This window comes from Silurus meridionalis, chromosome 14, assembly GCF_014805685.1.
Source record: "Silurus meridionalis isolate SWU-2019-XX chromosome 14, ASM1480568v1, whole genome shotgun sequence".
In the NCBI taxonomy this organism is placed as follows: Eukaryota; Metazoa; Chordata; class Actinopteri; order Siluriformes; family Siluridae; genus Silurus; species Silurus meridionalis.
Window position 1 is genome coordinate 7,967,319 of NC_060897.1, and position 19,722 is coordinate 7,987,040.

General features: G+C 39.8%; 1 protein-coding gene across 1 annotated transcript in view; it reads left to right on the forward strand.

The window, feature by feature from the left end:
* The window catches only part of vat1 (vesicle amine transport 1), a 33,140-nt gene extending 15,837 nt beyond the window's left edge, over positions 1–17,303 (forward strand). The window contains exons 3-6 of the mRNA XM_046865609.1: positions 2,619–2,789; positions 4,088–4,177; positions 6,688–6,923; positions 12,354–17,303. Of these exons, the coding sequence (XP_046721565.1) occupies positions 2,619–2,789; positions 4,088–4,177; positions 6,688–6,923; positions 12,354–12,662 (806 nt within the window). The 3' untranslated portion in view covers positions 12,663–17,303. The remainder of the gene's footprint in view (positions 1–2,618; positions 2,790–4,087; positions 4,178–6,687; positions 6,924–12,353) is intronic.
* Positions 17,304–19,722: the final 2,419 nt, after the last annotated feature.

Consider the following 19,722-nt stretch of genomic DNA (forward strand, 5'->3'; position numbering starts at 1 on the left):
AAGAAAAAAAAAAAAGATAATTTCCTATTCCCAGTGTCTGGTTAGAAATTCGACTGTAGGGTAAGCAGTTGTCATGGCAATATTGCTGCTGGTCTTGTGATTAGGGCACTAAAGTCATAAGGTAGATTGACCCTCTGTACACACAGACAAACACGGTTACAGTGTGAGCGCCAGCAGGGAAGAAGCCGGTAAATAAGAAGTGTGCGATTTGTGTAAATGTATTGTGGACAGACACGTCAGTTTGGCTGGGTCTCTATGGCAGCACAAACCAAGTTCACCCTTACCACACCCTTTAATTCTTCCACTTTATACACACGCACACATAGATTCACACAGGAAGCTGAACAAATGGGTTATGGGTATTTTAAAAGTCTACATTCTTATTCCAGTGGCTAATTTCACAGTATGATAGTTAATTTGTTCAAAAAGACTGATTCGAATTTCATATTGCACCGCAGTTGTGTGACTTGAAATAAAATCCAATGCAGTGCTTTTTCTTCACGGTTATACATCAGCCTGCATTTCTTATATGCATATAATAAAATCTCTATCACTTTTTGATCATTTCTATATTCCAGAATTTTTTTTAAATACATTCTCCAACAATTAAAATATTGTGCAGTCATAAAGGACACTGAAAGCATTTGTATGGTATGTTGCTTGGCCTTACTCTGGGTGTGTGTGGGGGTGTGGGGTGTTCCCCCACCCCCCTCATTCTGGCATTCAATAAGCGCTGCCCTTTATGCTTCAGTGACCTTTATGAATGCATTCTCACTTCCTGCCTTTCCTGATCGTTTTGTCCTACACATATATTTAATCTAATTCTCTCAAACACAAATGAGTGCTTACTTTCAACTTTGTAACCAGTTTAAATCGTCTGCGCTTAGCGTTAATTCGGTTAATGAAGTGAACAAACATGCACACACGCAAATTAGAAAAACAGTTAAAATATTTTTATTAAGGCAGATTTTGGGAAAGTGTAAGGGCTATTTATTTATGTATTCATTAAAAATTAGCACAGTTTCATATTAGCCTTCTAAGCTTGATTTGGAATGCGACTGTCGTTTTAGACTTTGGCTTTAGACTTTGAACTTGCTAATAAACTTTATTTATTTATTTTTCCCCCAGTCTGATTTTTCATTTCAGTTAATTGCTTTCTTGTAGGCTTTGTCCCACAATAGTGATACTACCCAGGCACAGAGCCATACCACACTCCACAGACACTGACATATTGAGATGGGAGTGTAAATCACTTGACAGTGCCCCACACTTCGCACACTGAAGGTGGCTTGGACATCATACAGAGATGGAGAAGAACTGCACCAAGCTGACCAATTGCCCATGGGTGACTGGCGCCTCTATTTTGCAGTGTCATGTTGCACAGCACTGGTGCTAGTTGACTCTGTCTGTACACTTCAGCTCTAACTAATGCTCATTTCACTTGGTGTTTGAAGCCAGCAAAGACGGTTCTGTGGTTGGTTTTCTTGGTTTAGTAAATTGATAGGAGGCAAGGAACCAGTGTGATGTAAATGAGAACGCAGCTTCTTTATCTGCTTGGCTTTTTGTAATGATGCTGCCTGAAATCTTTGAATTTGGAAATACAATTTGTAGGTGGATTGCACTCTTCAGAATGGGAACCATTTCCCCCCCCCAATGGTTTTCATTTCAATTTGATTCGTACAGAGCAAGGTCAGAGCAGCTTTATGGAAGAAAAAAAAAAACGATTACAAGTATAAATTTGTCCCTATACTGTAGGTTTATCTCTAATGAGCAAACAAATGGCAAGTCAAGCTTGCTTGTCAGTTTTTCAGCTTCTATCCATTTGCTAGAAGTACAATTTTAGAAATGAGGATTCTTTAGATTGCTTTTTAGCATATTGGCTTTTTATTAGGTCATGTTTCGCTTTAAGGTGCCCACTAAGCAAACAAATTATAGAATCGGTTAGGGTGTTAGACTTTCTTTTTTATTATTATTCCCAAACACAATGCGGCACCATTCTTGTAATTAAATAGCCAAGCCCTACATTCAAAATCTAGACAGACAGTCTGAACTGGCTTTAAAGTAGTAGCTAGTAATTTGTTTGGTTACATTCCAAACAGTATTCGACCTCACTAATTGGAAGGGCAGAAGAGGAGACTGCTGTAAACACTGCTACTGTAGGTGGTATAGGAGACATTTTGCTAACCTGGGTCTTTAATTTATTATGAATCCAGGGTAGTACCACTTGTACAACTTGGAGTTATGCAGTTGCAGAATGTATTTGTTTTCTTAATTTCTTTTAATAGTAGTAAGGCAGTGGGTAGGGTCACCAGCAAGTATTGATTGATGCTCTTCTGTGGCGCTTATTGTGTGTTTTCGGTTTATTTATTTGGTAGTGACATGTTGTACCCCCGATTCAACCGCGCAACCTTCAAATCTGTAGTCCAGTGTCGTATTCGTTGAGCAGTCACTGATCCGATATGGTGTATGCATGCCGGCTTGTGAAGACTCTCCAGTTTTGGTTCATACGGTGCATTTTTGCTACACATTTGTAGATCAGCCGTTTTTATTTTGGTTGTATGCTCTTGCTCTTTAGTAAACTGGACAATCTGTATTTTGCTTATTCTATCTTAATACAGGAGGGGTGGGGATCGCTGCCACTCAGCTCTGTAAGACTGTGAAGGATGTCACTATCTTTGGAACTGCCTCCGCCAGTAAGCATGAGGTTATCAGCGAGGGAGGAGTCACACACCCCATTGACTACCGTTCACGGGACTATGTCGAGGAGGTCCGCAAGATCAACCCCAAAGGTAAACACTGACCAAATATTTTGAAGTTATAGAAAGCTTAAGAATGGTAAAGGTTGACTTACTAGTTTAGAGCTACATCATTAAAGTTCCTAACATTCCTGTTTGAATCAGTTAACCTCCTCCCTTAGCTGTTATCCTTTTGTCTATGTTTTCCATAAATGCCCAGTGTGGGTGCAGGTTTTTATTCTAACCAATCAAGGGCCACACCTGATGGCCATGAAAAATATAAATCAACAAAAAGGTAGAATTTGGAGTCGACTTGCTTGGTTGGCTTTATCTAATTTATCAGCTTTCCATAATAATGATAAACTGTAAAATTTACTCTAGGCCCAATTTAACTTGCATGTCTTCATTATACAAAAGGTGAAACCAAACCTATATTGCCACTTGAGAACAGTTTAGATCTACTGTAAAGTGGTAGTAGCTGATCTACTTAATTGCATCAAACTCAAAGTTCTATGCTGTAAATTCACGAAGTGATGACTGACTAAACAAACCTTTGTTGCTTGTTTGTTTATTTAAACTTTATTCTATGTCAAGCTGCTATTTTACTGGTTATATTTTTAGCATCTTCTTTGTCTAGACATATTTATAAAGAGAGATTTTATGTGATCTATATGTTTAAGTTCATCATGTTTTAAATGTATATCTGCTGCTTAGTCAGGGTTATTTCAAGATTTGCGTAATAAACAATGTTTGTCTGACTCAATCTCACAGACCAAATTGCACCAGACTGCACACAGTTGAGATTAGACTACAAGACTTATTTGGAGATGAGGAGCACCGACATGACCTAGTTTACGCAGACTTTATCGCTAATAACGGAGCTGTATGCTGCCCCAAGTGCAACATTCAGTGATTTTGGAAAGTTCAACTTTACTGCACATAATCTAAGGACCATCCTGATGACTGGGGAATTATGACTCCTGTAAATTTATTAAGAATGACGAATGATTTCATGGTGAATACTTTTGTGTCTCCACCTCAAGAAGTCAGTTTGAAACAGGCTTTGGTGCCTTTTGTTGTTTGCATTTTGATAACTTGTCTGGTGTGTTATTCTAACCTTGAATTGTAGCATTGTTATTCGTGTGTGTGTGTGTGTGTAAATACATCTGTATTTTTAACTCTGCAGGAAGATTTTTGCTCTTTATCTTATCAGAAAAACGGAAGAGCGATCAACTTTTTTTTTGTTTTTTTTTTGTTGTTTTTTTCTTCATCACTGTAAATAAGAAACAGTGTAGATGAATAATGGGAATATTATTCACTCAAACATATTTTGTGTGTGTTCCTTTTTTAAGGGGTGGACATTGTCCTGGATCCTCTTGGAGGTTCTGACACCCATAAGGGTTACAACCTGTTGAAGCCAATGGGCAAACTCATCAGTTACGGTGAGTCCGAAGGCAGAAATCAATGTCCTGTGTATTGTGATTTTGAAAGTTCTTCCTCATGTGCTAACATTTAGATAGTGGGACTGCAGTTATCATTTACACAAGCATTTTGGTCTGGCTTATCCATTGTTTAGCATGTTCCTTTTTTTTCGACAGTTGGTTTACCTTGAAGTTTTTAGACATTGTGATCATTTAAACAGTATACCTAGTCGAATAAAAAAAAAAAAGAACTGCACAAAGGTAACAAAATGACCCACTGCAAATGATGAACAAAGTTTTGTGGTCTGAATAACAAATCAAATGAAAGTGTTCAATATTCAAGTAAATTATATGGAAATAATACTTTTTTACGTTTGTGTTAGTTTGTGGTTTTTGTAATTTATTTTTTTTCTTTACCAGAGATTACTTTCTATTAAAATTGATTGTGGAATGTACCAGCTAATAAGGTTCTGCTCAAATTATCACCATCCCTACAACTCTGTCCTCTGTAGTTAATCCTGGAATATACTGTGTGTAGTAGGATGTTTTTGTTTATATTGCACAAAGCGCTAGTGTCCACTAACTTCCACCTGCGATGCTGACTACACCTTTAAACTGATCATGATGCATGCATATGGTTAGGGATTCTACCAGAGACCACAAAGTGCTGCACTTCACTGAAACAGCTTATTGAAGCTGACCCTGAGGCATTAATGCAAAGCGAGTGTAGGCTTCAGCTGATCGTGTAGGATAAGCATGCATGATCAGCACGTAGTCAGCTCCTCGCTTTCTCCACATGTTTAAAAACCTAATGCCCATGAAAAGTTTACTAACACAGCACTCTTGTGTCCCTCTGCTGCGCGCTCTCTTTTTCTTGCTCTCTTTCTCGCTCTCTCTCGCTCCCTCCCATTCCCAGTCTCCTCAGTCTCACCCTCTTTCTCTTTTGCTCTCAAACTCAACACCCCCAAGCTTGGGCTTATCAGCATCATGGCAGCCAAGTGAAACAATGGAGCCTCTATCTGCCCCAGAACCCGGCCTGTGTCCGAATGTAGCAGACTGGGACATGTCCAAATCTCAGGCCGGCTCAGAGCCCATTGTGTGTGTGTGTGTGTGTGTGTGTGTGTATCTGAGTGCAGGCAGCAGAAATGGTTGGGTGAGAGGGCAGATTTAGTACTCGAAAAAAGATAATTGCTTAAAGATTGCTAAAAGGAAGGACAGCCGAGAAAACTCGAACGAGCTGATGGGTGAAAGTGTTCACGGATGTGAAAACAGAACTGTGGGGATATCAAGAAAGTCAGGGTTATAGGGTGCAACTCTGCAAGCACACAATGCTGAGACACCTAGGAGAAAAGGCATGTAATGAGTCACTAAATGAAAAGGACTCGCAGTGGATCCACGGAACAGTGGCTTGTCAGTCGGACTGAAACCAAACACACACAAGCTCTTATTCACCATACTTCGAGAACATGCTTAGAATTCAGACCCCAAAATTCTTTCAGTAATACGCTCGCCCACTGAACACACACGCGCACACACACAGGCCACAGTGGCCCCATTCATCCTAATAATCCACTTTCCAAATTAAGCGTAAAAGCAACACAATTATAAAAGCTGCATATCATTTTGGTTTTCCTGCGCGTTCCTGAAAGCGATGTCTTCAGGCGTCTTCACACACTAATAAAATGTAGCCTGAATGTTTAACTTAATATAGCAAGTCTCGCTAAAAATTTCCAAAACATTTTGCGCATGTGTGTATTGTGGCTGAGTGAATGTAAAATTAAAGTCATTTGCTCCTAAATTAGTTGTTGCTTTCCCAAACACAAGTTAAATAATAAAAACCAGTGATATTTTTATTACACAATATAATAGCCTTATGTGAGCTAGAGCCTTAACTTGATTTTTCAATATAGCATAAAGCCCAACATAAGTTAGCTGATTTAGTTTTTTATTGTACATTGAAATTGCAGTACTGCCCCAACATTGCTTCATTTTAATCACTATGATTGTCTAAAAAATGCTAGCTTGGTGACATTGCTAGCTAGTACTGGTAGAGAGGTGGCACTAGCATCTAAAGAAGTGGGAGGACTTTCAGGGATTCATTTGTTAACATTTTTTTTTTTTTTTTTTTGCGATAAATAATCAGAGGCTTACATTTCTGAAGCTAGATTTCTATACTATTTCTATATTATTTAGCTTGGCTAACAGTTTACCTCGCTAACATTTAGCACAGTGCTGTGTTTAGATAACTATCACAACCTTCAGACCAGAAGGCTACAAAGGGTGTCAGTACAAAGAATTAAGGCAAGCCAGGCTGAAATATTTTTTCACTTCTCTCAAATGTGTGGAGAAGTAGAACATGTACTTGCTTAATCACGCTCAGGTTATTACGTAATCTAACAAACGGATGCAACATGATCTAAATATACTCCTATAGGTATAGTGTTTTTATTTTTTATTTATTTATAAAAAAATTCTCTTCCAGTTTTGTTTTTTGAAAACCGCTCAAGCCTCACAATGTATGCCATACACAGGTGCCGCCAACATGCTGTCTGGTCAGAAGAAAAACCTGTTTGCTGTGGCTAAAACCTGGTACCAGCAGTTCTCCATTCACACCTTGAGTCTGTGCCAGAACAACCGTGCCGTCTGCGGCTTCCACCTGGGCTACCTGGACTCTGAGCTCGTCGTAGATGTCATGAAGGGCTTGCTGGATCTGTACCAGCAGGGCAAGATCAAACCCCGCATTGACTCCACCTACCACCTTGAGCAGGTGGGTGCGCATAGTGTGCGCTTTATAACTCTTGCACTGGTTAAATGAAAGATTTACTTGCTATATATGTTGACTGATGTTAAGTTTTTATTATTATTTTTTTTTAGTTATGGTGGCATAAGCAATAACAGCAATAAAATAAATTAACGTCATAAGCTTCGCACAATATTAAATATAACGGAAGAAATATAAATGCTATGATAGTTATAGCATTGATTTGTTCAGTAACTAATAATTGTATTCACTGGCAACAATTGTGGTAAAAATAGGACCCTTTTAAATGCTGTTTATTAGAAAATGCTCATGGGGTGTTGAGTAACACAATCATGTGTAATAAATGCATAGGTTAGGAACAGCACCTAAAGAGTTGTATTTAGTCAATTCCATTTTTTTTCTATTCATCTCTCATCAATGTGTCTCGGTCACATTTCCGCTCTTATCCTCTGCTTATTTAGTCCTTTCTCCTGTTGCTATGGAGACCTTGCTCCATGTTTGCTTAGGAGATGGTCAGATCGACATGAGTTTGGTTTCAGTAAAGCCGAGTGATTTGCTGAGATCTTCTGGATGTCCTTGTTCAATAAAAACGTTTGCACATAATCCGCTCAGGTTCAACACTTTTGACGTGACGTGTATGGTGCACAAAAATAGTAAAATGCATACATACAAAACAATTGGTTAACCTCTTAATTAATTCAGCTCAAAGCAAACTATAAATATTAATTATTCAGTAACTAGTTGAAGTAATTGAAAAGGTAAGGATTGTAGATCCAGACCCAGATGATGCATGTGTGAGGAATCCAGCATTATCTCGCTGTCCCTCAAGGACAGCAAAACTATTTTTTTTCCCACTCACACCTAAAATTATAGAATAGAGTTTGAGTTTTAGAAATGTATCCATTTCCATTTTCATTCATGTATGGGGCAGGGACAGCTAATAAGTTGTGCATAGCAACAAAAAGGCTATAGTGAGCATTTAGTGCATCCAAAGTCTCATACCAAATTATAATAAATAAAATTTTTTTAGCAAATAATGCTTATAAAGCCTCTCCCTTTCTATCTGTAGTAGTAGTTAGTCATCAGGGTCAGGATTTTTCAGTTGCTAGGAGATGCTTCTCTGTTGCCATGGCGTCGGTTGCTGGGCGGTGTGGTGTGGGAGAGGTGAATGGCTTGGGAATCAGAGGAAAAACAGCAGAAAGAGCTAGAGACAGGAGTGGAGAGAAACTTGGACATGTGGATACATTTTCTTTCACTTAATTTTATTTCTTTTTTGACTGCATTCATTCAGCTTGGTTGCAGCTAATTTTTGATTTTACCATGAGATCAATTGTTCCATTCTTTTCTTTTTCATATCTATTTTGTGTTTGTGTGCGCAATTGAGTTTTAGATCGTCCTTCTTGTTCAATTTTCTTATCTTAGCAGATGGATCTACAAGCTGCTCTTTTTTTTTTCTCCAACCCTCTCTCTCTCTCTCTCTCTCTCTCTCTCTCTCTCTCTCTCTCTCTCTCTCTCTCTCTCTCACTCTGAGCAGGTTGGTGATGCCATGCGTGGGATGCAGGAGAGGGGCAACATCGGCAAAATCATCCTCTCCACCGAGCCCATGAAGGAGGAGCCCAAGAAGGAGGAGGCCAAGAAAGACGAGAAGGAGAAGAAAGAGGACAAGAAGAAAGAGGAAAGAAGAAGGACGACAAGAAGAAGGATGAGTCCAAGAAGGATGAAAAGAAGAAAGAGGAGACCAAGAAGGAGGAAAAGAAAGCTGAGGAAAAGAAACCAGAGGAGAAGTTAGAAGAGAAGAATGCAGAAGAGAAGAAAGAAGAGGCCAAGAAAGAAGAGAATTGAGAGTTGGGCAGAAGCTAGGCAGGAAATTGGTGGCTGTGAATTGTTTGTCTTTGGAGTAGGGGATTATTTGAGTCTGTGTTGCGTGTATGTGTGCGAGTGTGTTTGTGTGTAGTGGTGTTGGGAAGTACAGCGTAGTCCAGCTCTCTGCTCAACCCCAGGCACTTACTCTGGCCTTAAATCATCGCCTTGTGCTGAAATCTGTAATTGTTTATCCAGCCTTGTATAAGTTGAGAACTCAAAAGCTGTTTACTAACTAACTAACAAGTGCACAAGCCTGTGCATGCACGTGCACACACACACACACTCCTACACCCACACACACACACACACACACACACACACACACACCAGGGATATGCCACTCTATTATGCCACTAAATTTCTCTTATGTTACTTTTCCTGTATTCACTCCTGTACTCTGTGCTGTTACTATTCTTTAACTGCGTGCCATTTGAGGTATGCTGGATCAGTATTATACTGCCAAAGCCACTAATTCATCATTTTCTGCTCCTCCTCATCCTCTCACCTTCAACATTGCTTTAACACACTACTCTCATCTCAAGCACTTGTTCTTTAGCATTTCAGATTTGGCTTAACTGCATTCTCAATGCTTTTTTGTCTAATAGCTGTGCACCCACAAAGGATTATGGGTAAATGCCAGGGTTGAGCAGGAGTCCTGTTGCCATGACTACAATGTTTCATACGTGTTCTGTCTCTTTATCCCAAACTCCCTCCCACTCATCTTCACCATACTTCGAGAACATGCTTAGAATTCAGACCCCAAAATTCTTTCAGTAATACGCTCGCCCACTGAACACACACGCGCACACACACAGGCCACAGTGGCCCCATTCATCCTAATAATCCACTTTCCAAATTAAGCGTAAAAGCAACACAATTATAAAAGCTGCATATCATTTTGGTTTTCCTGCGCGTTCCTGAAAGCGATGTCTTCAGGCGTCTTCACACACTAATAAAATGTAGCCTGAATGTTTAACTTAATATAGCAAGTCTCGCTAAAAATTTCCAAAACATTTTGCGCATGTGTGTATTGTGGCTGAGTGAATGTAAAATTAAAGTCATTTGCTCCTAAATTAGTTGTTGCTTTCCCAAACACAAGTTAAATAATAAAAACCAGTGATATTTTTATTACACAATATAATAGCCTTATGTGAGCTAGAGCCTTAACTTGATTTTTCAATATAGCATAAAGCCCAACATAAGTTAGCTGATTTAGTTTTTTATTGTACATTGAAATTGCAGTACTGCCCCAACATTGCTTCATTTTAATCACTATGATTGTCTAAAAAATGCTAGCTTGGTGACATTGCTAGCTAGTACTGGTAGAGAGGTGGCACTAGCATCTAAAGAAGTGGGAGGACTTTCAGGGATTCATTTGTTAACATTTTTTGTTTTTTTTTTGCGATAAATAATCAGAGGCTTACATTTCTGAAGCTAGATTTCTATACTATTTCTATATTATTTAGCTTGGCTAACAGTTTACCTCGCTAACATTTAGCACAGTGCTGTGTTTAGATAACTATCACAACCTTCAGACCAGAAGGCTACAAAGGGTGTCAGTACAAAGAATTAAGGCAAGCCAGGCTGAAATATTTTTTCACTTCTCTCAAATGTGTGGAGAAGTAGAACATGTAATGCTTAATCACGCTCAGGTTATTACGTAATCTAACAAACGGATGCAACATGATCTAAATATACTCCTATAGGTATAGTGTTTTTATTTTTTATTTATTTATAAAAAAATTCTCTTCCAGTTTTGTTTTTTGAAAACCGCTCAAGCCTCACAATGTATGCCATACACAGGTGCCGCCAACATGCTGTCTGGTCAGAAGAAAAACCTGTTTGCTGTGGCTAAAACCTGGTACCAGCAGTTCTCCATTCACACCTTGAGTCTGTGCCAGAACAACCGTGCCGTCTGCGGCTTCCACCTGGGCTACCTGGACTCTGAGCTCGTCGTAGATGTCATGAAGGGCTTGCTGGATCTGTACCAGCAGGGCAAGATCAAACCCCGCATTGACTCCACCTACCACCTTGAGCAGGTGGGTGCGCATAGTGTGCGCTTTATAACTCTTGCACTGGTTAAATGAAAGATTTACTTGCTATATATGTTGACTGATGTTAAGTTTTTATTATTATTTTTTTTTAGTTATGGTGGCATAAGCAATAACAGCAATAAAATAAATTAACGTCATAAGCTTCGCACAATATTAAATATAACGGAAGAAATATAAATGCTATGATAGTTATAGCATTGATTTGTTCAGTAACTAATAATTGTATTCACTGGCAACAATTGTGGTAAAAATAGGACCCTTTTAAATGCTGTTTATTAGAAAATGCTCATGGCGTGTTGAGTAACACAATCATGTGTAATAAATGCATAGGTTAGGAACAGCACCTAAAGAGTTGTATTTAGTCAATTCCATTTTTTTTCTATTCATCTCTCATCAATGTGTCTCGGTCACATTTCCGCTCTTATCCTCTGCTTATTTAGTCCTTTCTCCTGTTGCTATGGAGACCTTGCTCCATGTTTGCTTAGGAGATGGTCAGATCGACATGAGTTTGGTTTCAGTAAAGCCGAGTGATTTGCTGAGATCTTCTGGATGTCCTTGTTCAATAAAAACGTTTGCACATAATCCGCTCAGGTTCAACACTTTTGACGTGACGTGTATGGTGCACAAAAATAGTAAAATGCATACATACAAAACAATTGGTTAACCTCTTAATTAATTCAGCTCAAAGCAAACTATAAATATTAATTATTCAGTAACTAGTTGAAGTAATTGAAAAGGTAAGGATTGTAGATCCAGACCCAGATGATGCATGTGTGAGGAATCCAGCATTATCTCGCTGTCCCTCAAGGACAGCAAAACTATTTTTTTTTCCCACTCACACCTAAAATTATAGAATAGAGTTTGAGTTTTAGAAATGTATCCATTTCCATTTTCATTCATGTATGGGGCAGGGACAGCTAATAAGTTGTGCATAGCAACAAAAAGGCTATAGTGAGCATTTAGTGCATCCAAAGTCTCATACCAAATTATAATAAATAAAATTTTTTTAGCAAATAATGCTTATAAAGCCTCTCCCTTTCTATCTGTAGTAGTAGTTAGTCATCAGGGTCAGGATTTTTCAGTTGCTAGGAGATGCTTCTCTGTTGCCATGGCGTCGGTTGCTGGGCGGTGTGGTGTGGGAGAGGTGAATGGCTTGGGAATCAGAGGAAAAACAGCAGAAAGAGCTAGAGACAGGAGTGGAGAGAAACTTGGACATGTGGATACATTTTCTTTCACTTAATTTTATTTCTTTTTTGACTGCATTCATTCAGCTTGGTTGCAGCTAATTTTTGATTTTACCATGAGATCAATTGTTCCATTCTTTTCTTTTTCATATCTATTTTGTGTTTGTGTGCAATTGAGTTTTAGATCGTCCTTCTTGTTCAATTTTCTTATCTTAGCAGATGGATCTACAAGCTGCTCTTTTTTTTTTCTCCAACCCTCTCTCTCTCTCTCTCTCTCTCTCTCTCTCTCTCTCTCTCTCTCTCTCTCTCTCTCATCCCTCTCTCACTCTGAGCAGGTTGGTGATGCCATGCGTAGGATGCAGGAGAGGGGCAACATCGGCAAAATCATCCTCTCCACCGAGCCCATGAAGGAGGAGCCCAAGAAGGAGGAGGCCAAGAAAGACGAGAAGGAGAAGAAAGAGGACAAGAAGAAAGAGGAAAAGAAGAAGGACGACAAGAAGAAGGATGAGTCCAAGAAGGATGAAAAGAAGAAAGAGGAGACCAAGAAGGAGGAAAAGAAAGCTGAGGAAAAGAAACCAGAGGAGAAGTTAGAAGAGAAGAATGCAGAAGAGAAGAAAGAAGAGGCCAAGAAAGAAGAGAATTGAGAGTTGGGCAGAAGCTAGGCAGGAAATTGGTGGCTGTGAATTGTTTGTCTTTGGAGTAGGGGATTATTTGAGTCTGTGTTGCGTGTATGTGTGCGAGTGTGTTTGTGTGTAGTGGTGTTGGGAAGTACAGCGTAGTCCAGCTCTCTGCTCAACCCCAGGCACTTACTCTGGCCTTAAATCATCGCCTTGTGCTGAAATCTGTAATTGTTTATCCAGCCTTGTATAAGTTGAGAACTCAAAAGCTGTTTACTAACTAACTAACAAGTGCACAAGCCTGTGCATGCACGCGCACACACCCACACACACACACACACTCCTACACCCACACACACACACACACTCCTACACCCACACACACACACACCAGGGATATGCCACTCTATTATGCCACTAAATTTCTCTTATGTTACTTTTCCTGTATTCACTCCTGTACTCTGTGCTGTTACTATTCTTTAACTGCGTGCCATTTGAGGTATGCTGGATCAGTATTATACTGCCAAAGCCACTAATTCATCATTTTTCTGCTCCTCCTCATCCTCTCACCTTCAACATTGCTTTAACACACTACTCTCATCTCAAGCACTTGTTCTTTAGCATTTCAGATTTGGCTTAACTGCATTCTCAATGCTTTTTTTGTCTAATAGCTGTGCACCCACAAAGGATTATGGGTAAATGCCAGGGTTGAGCAGGAGTCCTGTTGCCATGACTACAATGTTTCATACGTGTTCTGTCTCTTTATCCCAAACTCCCTCCCACTCATCTTCCTGGTCATATCTGTTCTCCCCTTAGTGAATCCTGTTCTCCTATTAGGACCAGACTCGCTGATGGAGAAGTCAATCATTGAGCCCCGCCCACATTGTTCACCAAGGCAATAAGGAGGAGTCAGTGTGGTTTCTAATTAGCTGTTCTAATTTCACATGCACCTGTTAAAACTCGAAAATATGATCGATTTCTTTAAAAGGTTTCAATGTAAGGACCAAACTGCAAGTAAAGACTGGTTTTTTTTTTTTTTTTTTTTCCTTTCCAGAAGTAATGACAATTCCAGGTTTCAAAAAGAATGCAGGTTGTGGGCCAGCAAAAGGAAAGAGGCGGTGATGCAATGAAATATTTTTTTAGGCACGCTTTCAAAAACACAAAAGAAAACTAAGGACAGAACTAAAATGCCATATGATATCGTATAAAGGTCCTATGTCTTCGATTTAGTGGCCTGGTTAAGCGTATAGTCGTGATTTCAATCAAGCTGTGCACAAATCAAATCATGACCGTCATTAAACATGTTGCTTGCTAGGATCTTAATGGAGTTCACTAAAGAACAGTACCCATCTAACATCTCCCCACACATAGGCATGCAGACACACACATTCTGAGGTTATTGTATTACAGCAGAGATGTGAAAACACTCTTTGAGATTTGAGATCCTGAATGTTTTTTTTTTTTTTTTTTTTTCCTGAGCCTCCTCCAGGATTCCACATTATCTGGAGCATTCCACTTCGATCCTTATGACCGTTGGCCTGTTTCCAGTGTAATTGTTGTTTTTCAGATTTTCTACTTCATTTTCTCTCTCTCTCTCTCTCTCTCTCTCTCTCTCTCTCTCTCTCTCTCTCTCTGTCTCTGTCTCTCTCGCTCTCTTGAGTTTTACAGCCAGTAGTTGGCATAGCAACAGGCATTTGGCCAGCAAGCAATGACACAGTTGCCCCCACCATCCCACCCACCAATTCCAAGCACTCCACACTTATTTACGTGCTTTTGATCCTCCGGCTTTTATACAACTAAATATTGTTTAAAATCTCTTTCTATGCTGATTTGACATGTATTCAGGCTGCTGTGTCAGAGTCCAGTCCAAAGGGTGTAACCTGGCACGCCTTCCAACTCTGAAACCTGTCATTCAAACTCACTGACTCCTCCCTCGGCTAGACTTATGCATCTGTAGTGCACTACTGCCTCTCATGGCGATGTAGATGCACTGCAGTGACTTTTTTTTTTTTTTTTTTCCTCCCCTTCCCTTTCCGTCCCTCCGTCAGTGGGTCTGGTTTTTGTCTGTGTGTGAAGTGCAGTGTGTTTGTAAGAGTGTGTGTTGTGTACAGATGTGGTTGAGAAGTTGTATGGATGTACGTCTTTGTCCTCAGGTCAGTTGTCAGATCTAGATGAAAATGTTTTTTTTTTTTTGTTTTGTTTTTTCTTCCTGTCTCTACCTCCCTTATACTATGAGCTAGCTCTCCTGTCCACCCTCCTTGCAGTTTAATCTTTAACAAACATAACTTGTAAACATCTCTTTTTCTCTCTCCCTCCCTGTGGTGAATGGCCTGTGTTTAATTTGGTATTATTTGCACTCTGCTTGTGGATCGTAATGCACTTATAGGGATGGCAGTCCCACTTCCCGCCCCACTGTTCCTCAGGAGTCCCCTCAATTTATTTTTGTTTAGCGCACACACACACACACACACACACACACACACACACACACACACACACTGCGCTTTCTTGCATTCATAAGCACGCATATGAATAGTTTTTGCTCTCTACACACACGTCACGTATAGAAACAGAACTTCATCTCAACCTTTGATCATTTTGAGCTTGTCCATACATGGAGGAGGTTACCAGAATGCATCGGGAAGGGTGTGGCACTGCCATCCTTGTCTAAAGAGTGACAGTGTTCTGACACGAGACCGGCAACTGGATTCGGCGAATGCGAATTCTGTTTCGGGATCATTTGCGCCCATGTTGTATTTTGTTTTGTTGTGTATCTCTGGTTCTCTGCCTGTGTTCTTGTGAAAAGTGCTTCACTTTCTGAAGCACAACATGACCCCTACTAACCCTCCAGCAAAGGGCATCCTCATTCTTTTCCCTGTTGGTTTTTTTTTTTGTTTGTTTGTTTGGTTTTTTTTGGTTTGTTTTTGTTGTTGCTGTGTAGCCCTATTATTCGTTTGAGTGTTTTTAAGTTGAAGAGGCTTCGCTGCACTTCCATTCAAATGTGAGGAATGACATTTTGTTGATCCTGATTGTGTGCCAAACTGTGCTTGAGGCTCTTGCCTTCACTCCAGCTATCCTTACTACACTGAACGACAAAACAGAAGGAACGACAAGAATCATTGCTGGTCGCTTTTAAAACGACCTTCATTAAAAAAAAATAAAAGGAAAAAAAAAATTAACCAATGTCGTACCTGTCGTGTGTGGTTGATCGCATCGCTGAAAGTTACTGGTGCTTAAAAAAAAACTCCTGGCTTTTTCGCTAATCCATGTAAACGCTGTTTAGGTCTCACTGTGCCGATTCGTTTTCCGAACACTGGAATACCTCCACGAAAGACACACATGCACATACACTTGCCAACCTCTCTGGCACACCAGCTCTGCTCAGAAGGGCTGATCTGTCAATCAGTTAATGCTAAATCTGTTAGTGTTTACAACTCAACAGGAAATAACAGACAGTGCAGAACTGGTGATCAGACTTGATGAGTTAAGATACAGCTGAAAATGCCAACTAAAGTCAACCTGCTCAAAGAAAAACATTTTGTGTTCATGCATGCAGCAACTGCAATGTTTGGACTGGATTCTAGTTGTAGAACCCAGGTTCCACCCTGGATCTTCCATCTCATTCTCTAAGCAGGGTTGTTCTGGTCATATACCCCTTTGGCTGGGTGACATCAGGGCTGTTCCACCATTTCCTCCGTCGTGATTTCATCTGGCTGTACAGCAAAAATCAATTCTGCAGTTCAGTCCCGGTAGTATTAACATCTGCTTTATTGTTGCATGCATTCACTGGCATGAGGTTTATACATTAGCATGCAGTTTGCTTTTTAGTCAGCGTACCTATTTTCTTAGGTTCATAGGCCCAAGATAAGCTTAGCTGCAAGTGTGTGTGTCTCTGGTTTATATGGAGATATGCTGTGTGGATAATTCAGGGCTCTGTCTGAGCCACTCTGTTTCCTAGTTTTCTCTCTCCATTCCATAGCCGCTATAACTTTCCGAGAACAGGAAACTCATTTTAAGACTGCTTTCAGCTTTTTCAGAGCAGTGGTGTGTGACCCAAACTGCTTGAGCGTATACATTTTTACCTTTTGTCTTTTCAACACCAAAACTGATGAATAATTAGCTTTTTTTTTTTTCTTTTCCTCAATAAATTACTATGTGCTGGTTGACAGGGTACTTACCAAATGATAAATTTATAAAACGTACAACTTGGATTTCTCCACCGTAGTTGTGGTATTTATCAAAGCGACGCATTTGTAAGAACTGAGATTTCTATATAGATGCGTCAGGCATTTGTATGTTAGGACCCGAATGATTGCCATGACATGACTCAACACCTCAGTTGCTAAATAGCTTAAATCATTGCTTTTCTCTCGAGCTGTGTTTGTATAATCACCCTTTCTTCCACACACGTCAGAGATGCGACAGACTGTTTCCTTTGTTTTTCCTTCATCAGTGTTCCCCAGCCTCCCCCTTTTTCTCTCTATCTCCAATGTATTTGAGACCCTTTGAAGGGGCCGCTGCTTCTGTGCTCGACTCTGGGTTGGATCACGTGTGACTCGCAAAGGTGGTCAAGAGGACCATAGAGCTCGTTTAACGCTTCTGTGTGTGATGTTACCATTATGCCTTACATGTTTTCCAGGACTAATAAAAGAGCATAACACAAAAATACGAGGGCGTGTGGTTATTCCTTTTATTCAATGTTTTGATGCACTTGAACACAAACACTTAAGTCTTTTCCTCATAGGAACATGTAAGTAGGTGTGAATAAAAGAATAGAATAGCTTTTATTTGTCACACATAAATTACAGCACAGTGAAATTCGTTCTTTGCATATCCCAGATTTCTCAGAAGCCGGGGTCAGAGCGCAAGGTCGGCCATGATACGATGCCCCTGGAGCACAGAGGGTTAAGGGTTTTGCTCAAGGGCCTAAGAGTGGCAGCTTGAACCCCCGAGTTTCCGATCAGTAACCCAGTGCCTTAACTACTAAGCTACCACTCCCTCAGTTATGTTACAGCCAGTGTATCTGTCGGCAGTTTATATATAATATACTTATTTCACTATAACCTTGATAATACCCGATACCATCTAAGTGATTGAAAGAAGCAAAACAGTCAAGGACCTACAGTTTGGGTCCCAATACCCACTTTTAGAAACATGGGTTTAAAAATGTTGAGTGCATTAACATGTCTAATTACCTCAGTGTTGATGCATGTCCAATAGAGTTCAAACATTTGAGCAGTCGTGTCCGTAGGATCAGGAAAAACGGCAATCACAAGCCTTCAAACTAATGACTTTTCCTAGAGACAATCGTATTTAAAGGGAATATAATTTCTAATGTTCATAAACCATTAAAAAAGTGGGAGGCGTGGAGGAAGAAAAGGTAATTATTAATATAACAATGCACTTTTTGTTGGTTTTATCCGATTGTGCGTCAGGTAAAAATGTTACTGTATGGGTTTTAAGTTTAAGTAAGGGCATGGAAATGTTTGCAGGCCAAATAATCTAATTACACGCTGTATTCTATAATCTCTAATTCTTTTTATTTATTCATAACCAATAGCTTCACGTAATTCATATACAATGCAAAATTAGATTTATTTAACTTTTACGTAATTGGACCTAACTGATTTAGTGAATGGAGAAAGATGCATAACTTTACAAAGTACAAATTTAGCACTTTTTTAGAATCTGAAAGTCATTAGAGGATGCAAAAATCTCATTTAAAAAAAACAATTATACAAAAACGTTAAACAGTAGTTTATAAAAGCCATCACGTTTATGCCAAGAGATTGACATAGAAAAGTTTTGGTTAAGAAATAGTTGGAAACAAGTTGAAATCCTCAATACTTGAAAACAAATGTGTAACGTTTAATCTACGTGGTCATTGTACTCCCGGAGAAATGCGTTGACTCCAAAAAAAATATCATGCCATTATTAGTGTTGACTTCTCTTACGACTGCTGCTTGTGTGCCAGCTTCCATGTCTACTTCTGTGTTTGCTCTTCACATGCACACCACCTTCACCTTGCGCATGCCTGATCACATTATCTCCATGACTTTCATGATGACTCACTTCATGACTGCTTTTCAAATGTAATGTCTTTCTGGAGCTGCTTCTTTGTCTTCGCTCTTGACCATTACCATGCTTGCTTCTGTCGTGTTTCTTCCTTCCATGTTTCTGGGACGTGTGCCTCTCCTCATGCTGTGTATCCATGTGGAAACTTTTATTCTCCCGCCGTTCTGTACTTACTGGAGCAACTGAAACTGCATCATGGTCTTTGTGGCTTTTAGTGAAGCAAATAGAACAGATCAACTGCCGGTCGGTTCGACAATAGATTTCCAGTGGGAGGTTGTGATGGAGACAGACATCCATTCGAGGCGCTCCGCTAATGACTATTACAATGTTTTTGTCTCCAGAGTTTGCTTTCTCATGCCCAAATGTTTGCGCCTCGCAGTATGACACTGCACACGCCGAGCACAATTTGACAGCTTGCCTTTTTCGTCCTGTACAGATGGTACTTTTCGTGTTTGAATGTCCAGGGTTGCGAAGTGAGGTGTCCTGCAGTCTTGCTTTTTGTAATTGTTCTACCACCTCAGCAAACATGGTGTTTTTGTTAAGAGCAGGCCTCTGTGTAAAGGTTTCTCTGCATTTTGGACATCTGTAAGTCTCCGAATGCTTGTCCTCATTCCAGTAATCCTCAATGCAAGCCATGCAGTAATTATGTCCACATGGAATTGTTACTGGATTCTCAAGTGAGTCCAAACAGATAGGACAACTTAAAGGGTCCTTGTTCTTGAGAGCTACCGCTGCCATTTCACATTTATCTTAACTGTACTTAACAAGTCTCCGTTGAAGTGCAAAATAAGGAAGCCTCCTGGTTACATTTAATGTGAGTGCTGTAAAGATAGGTATTCAAAAACCCAGTAAGGAGGTGTGGTATGTAGAACAGGTGGTGTCACCTGTTTTACAGGTCTTTAAAACAACAACAAGCAACTTCAATGCAAAGCACAACTGGGAAAAAAGTTTTCCACATAACAGTTTTGTTGTGGAACTGGATAAAGTGAAATCTGAAACCAAAATGAAAATT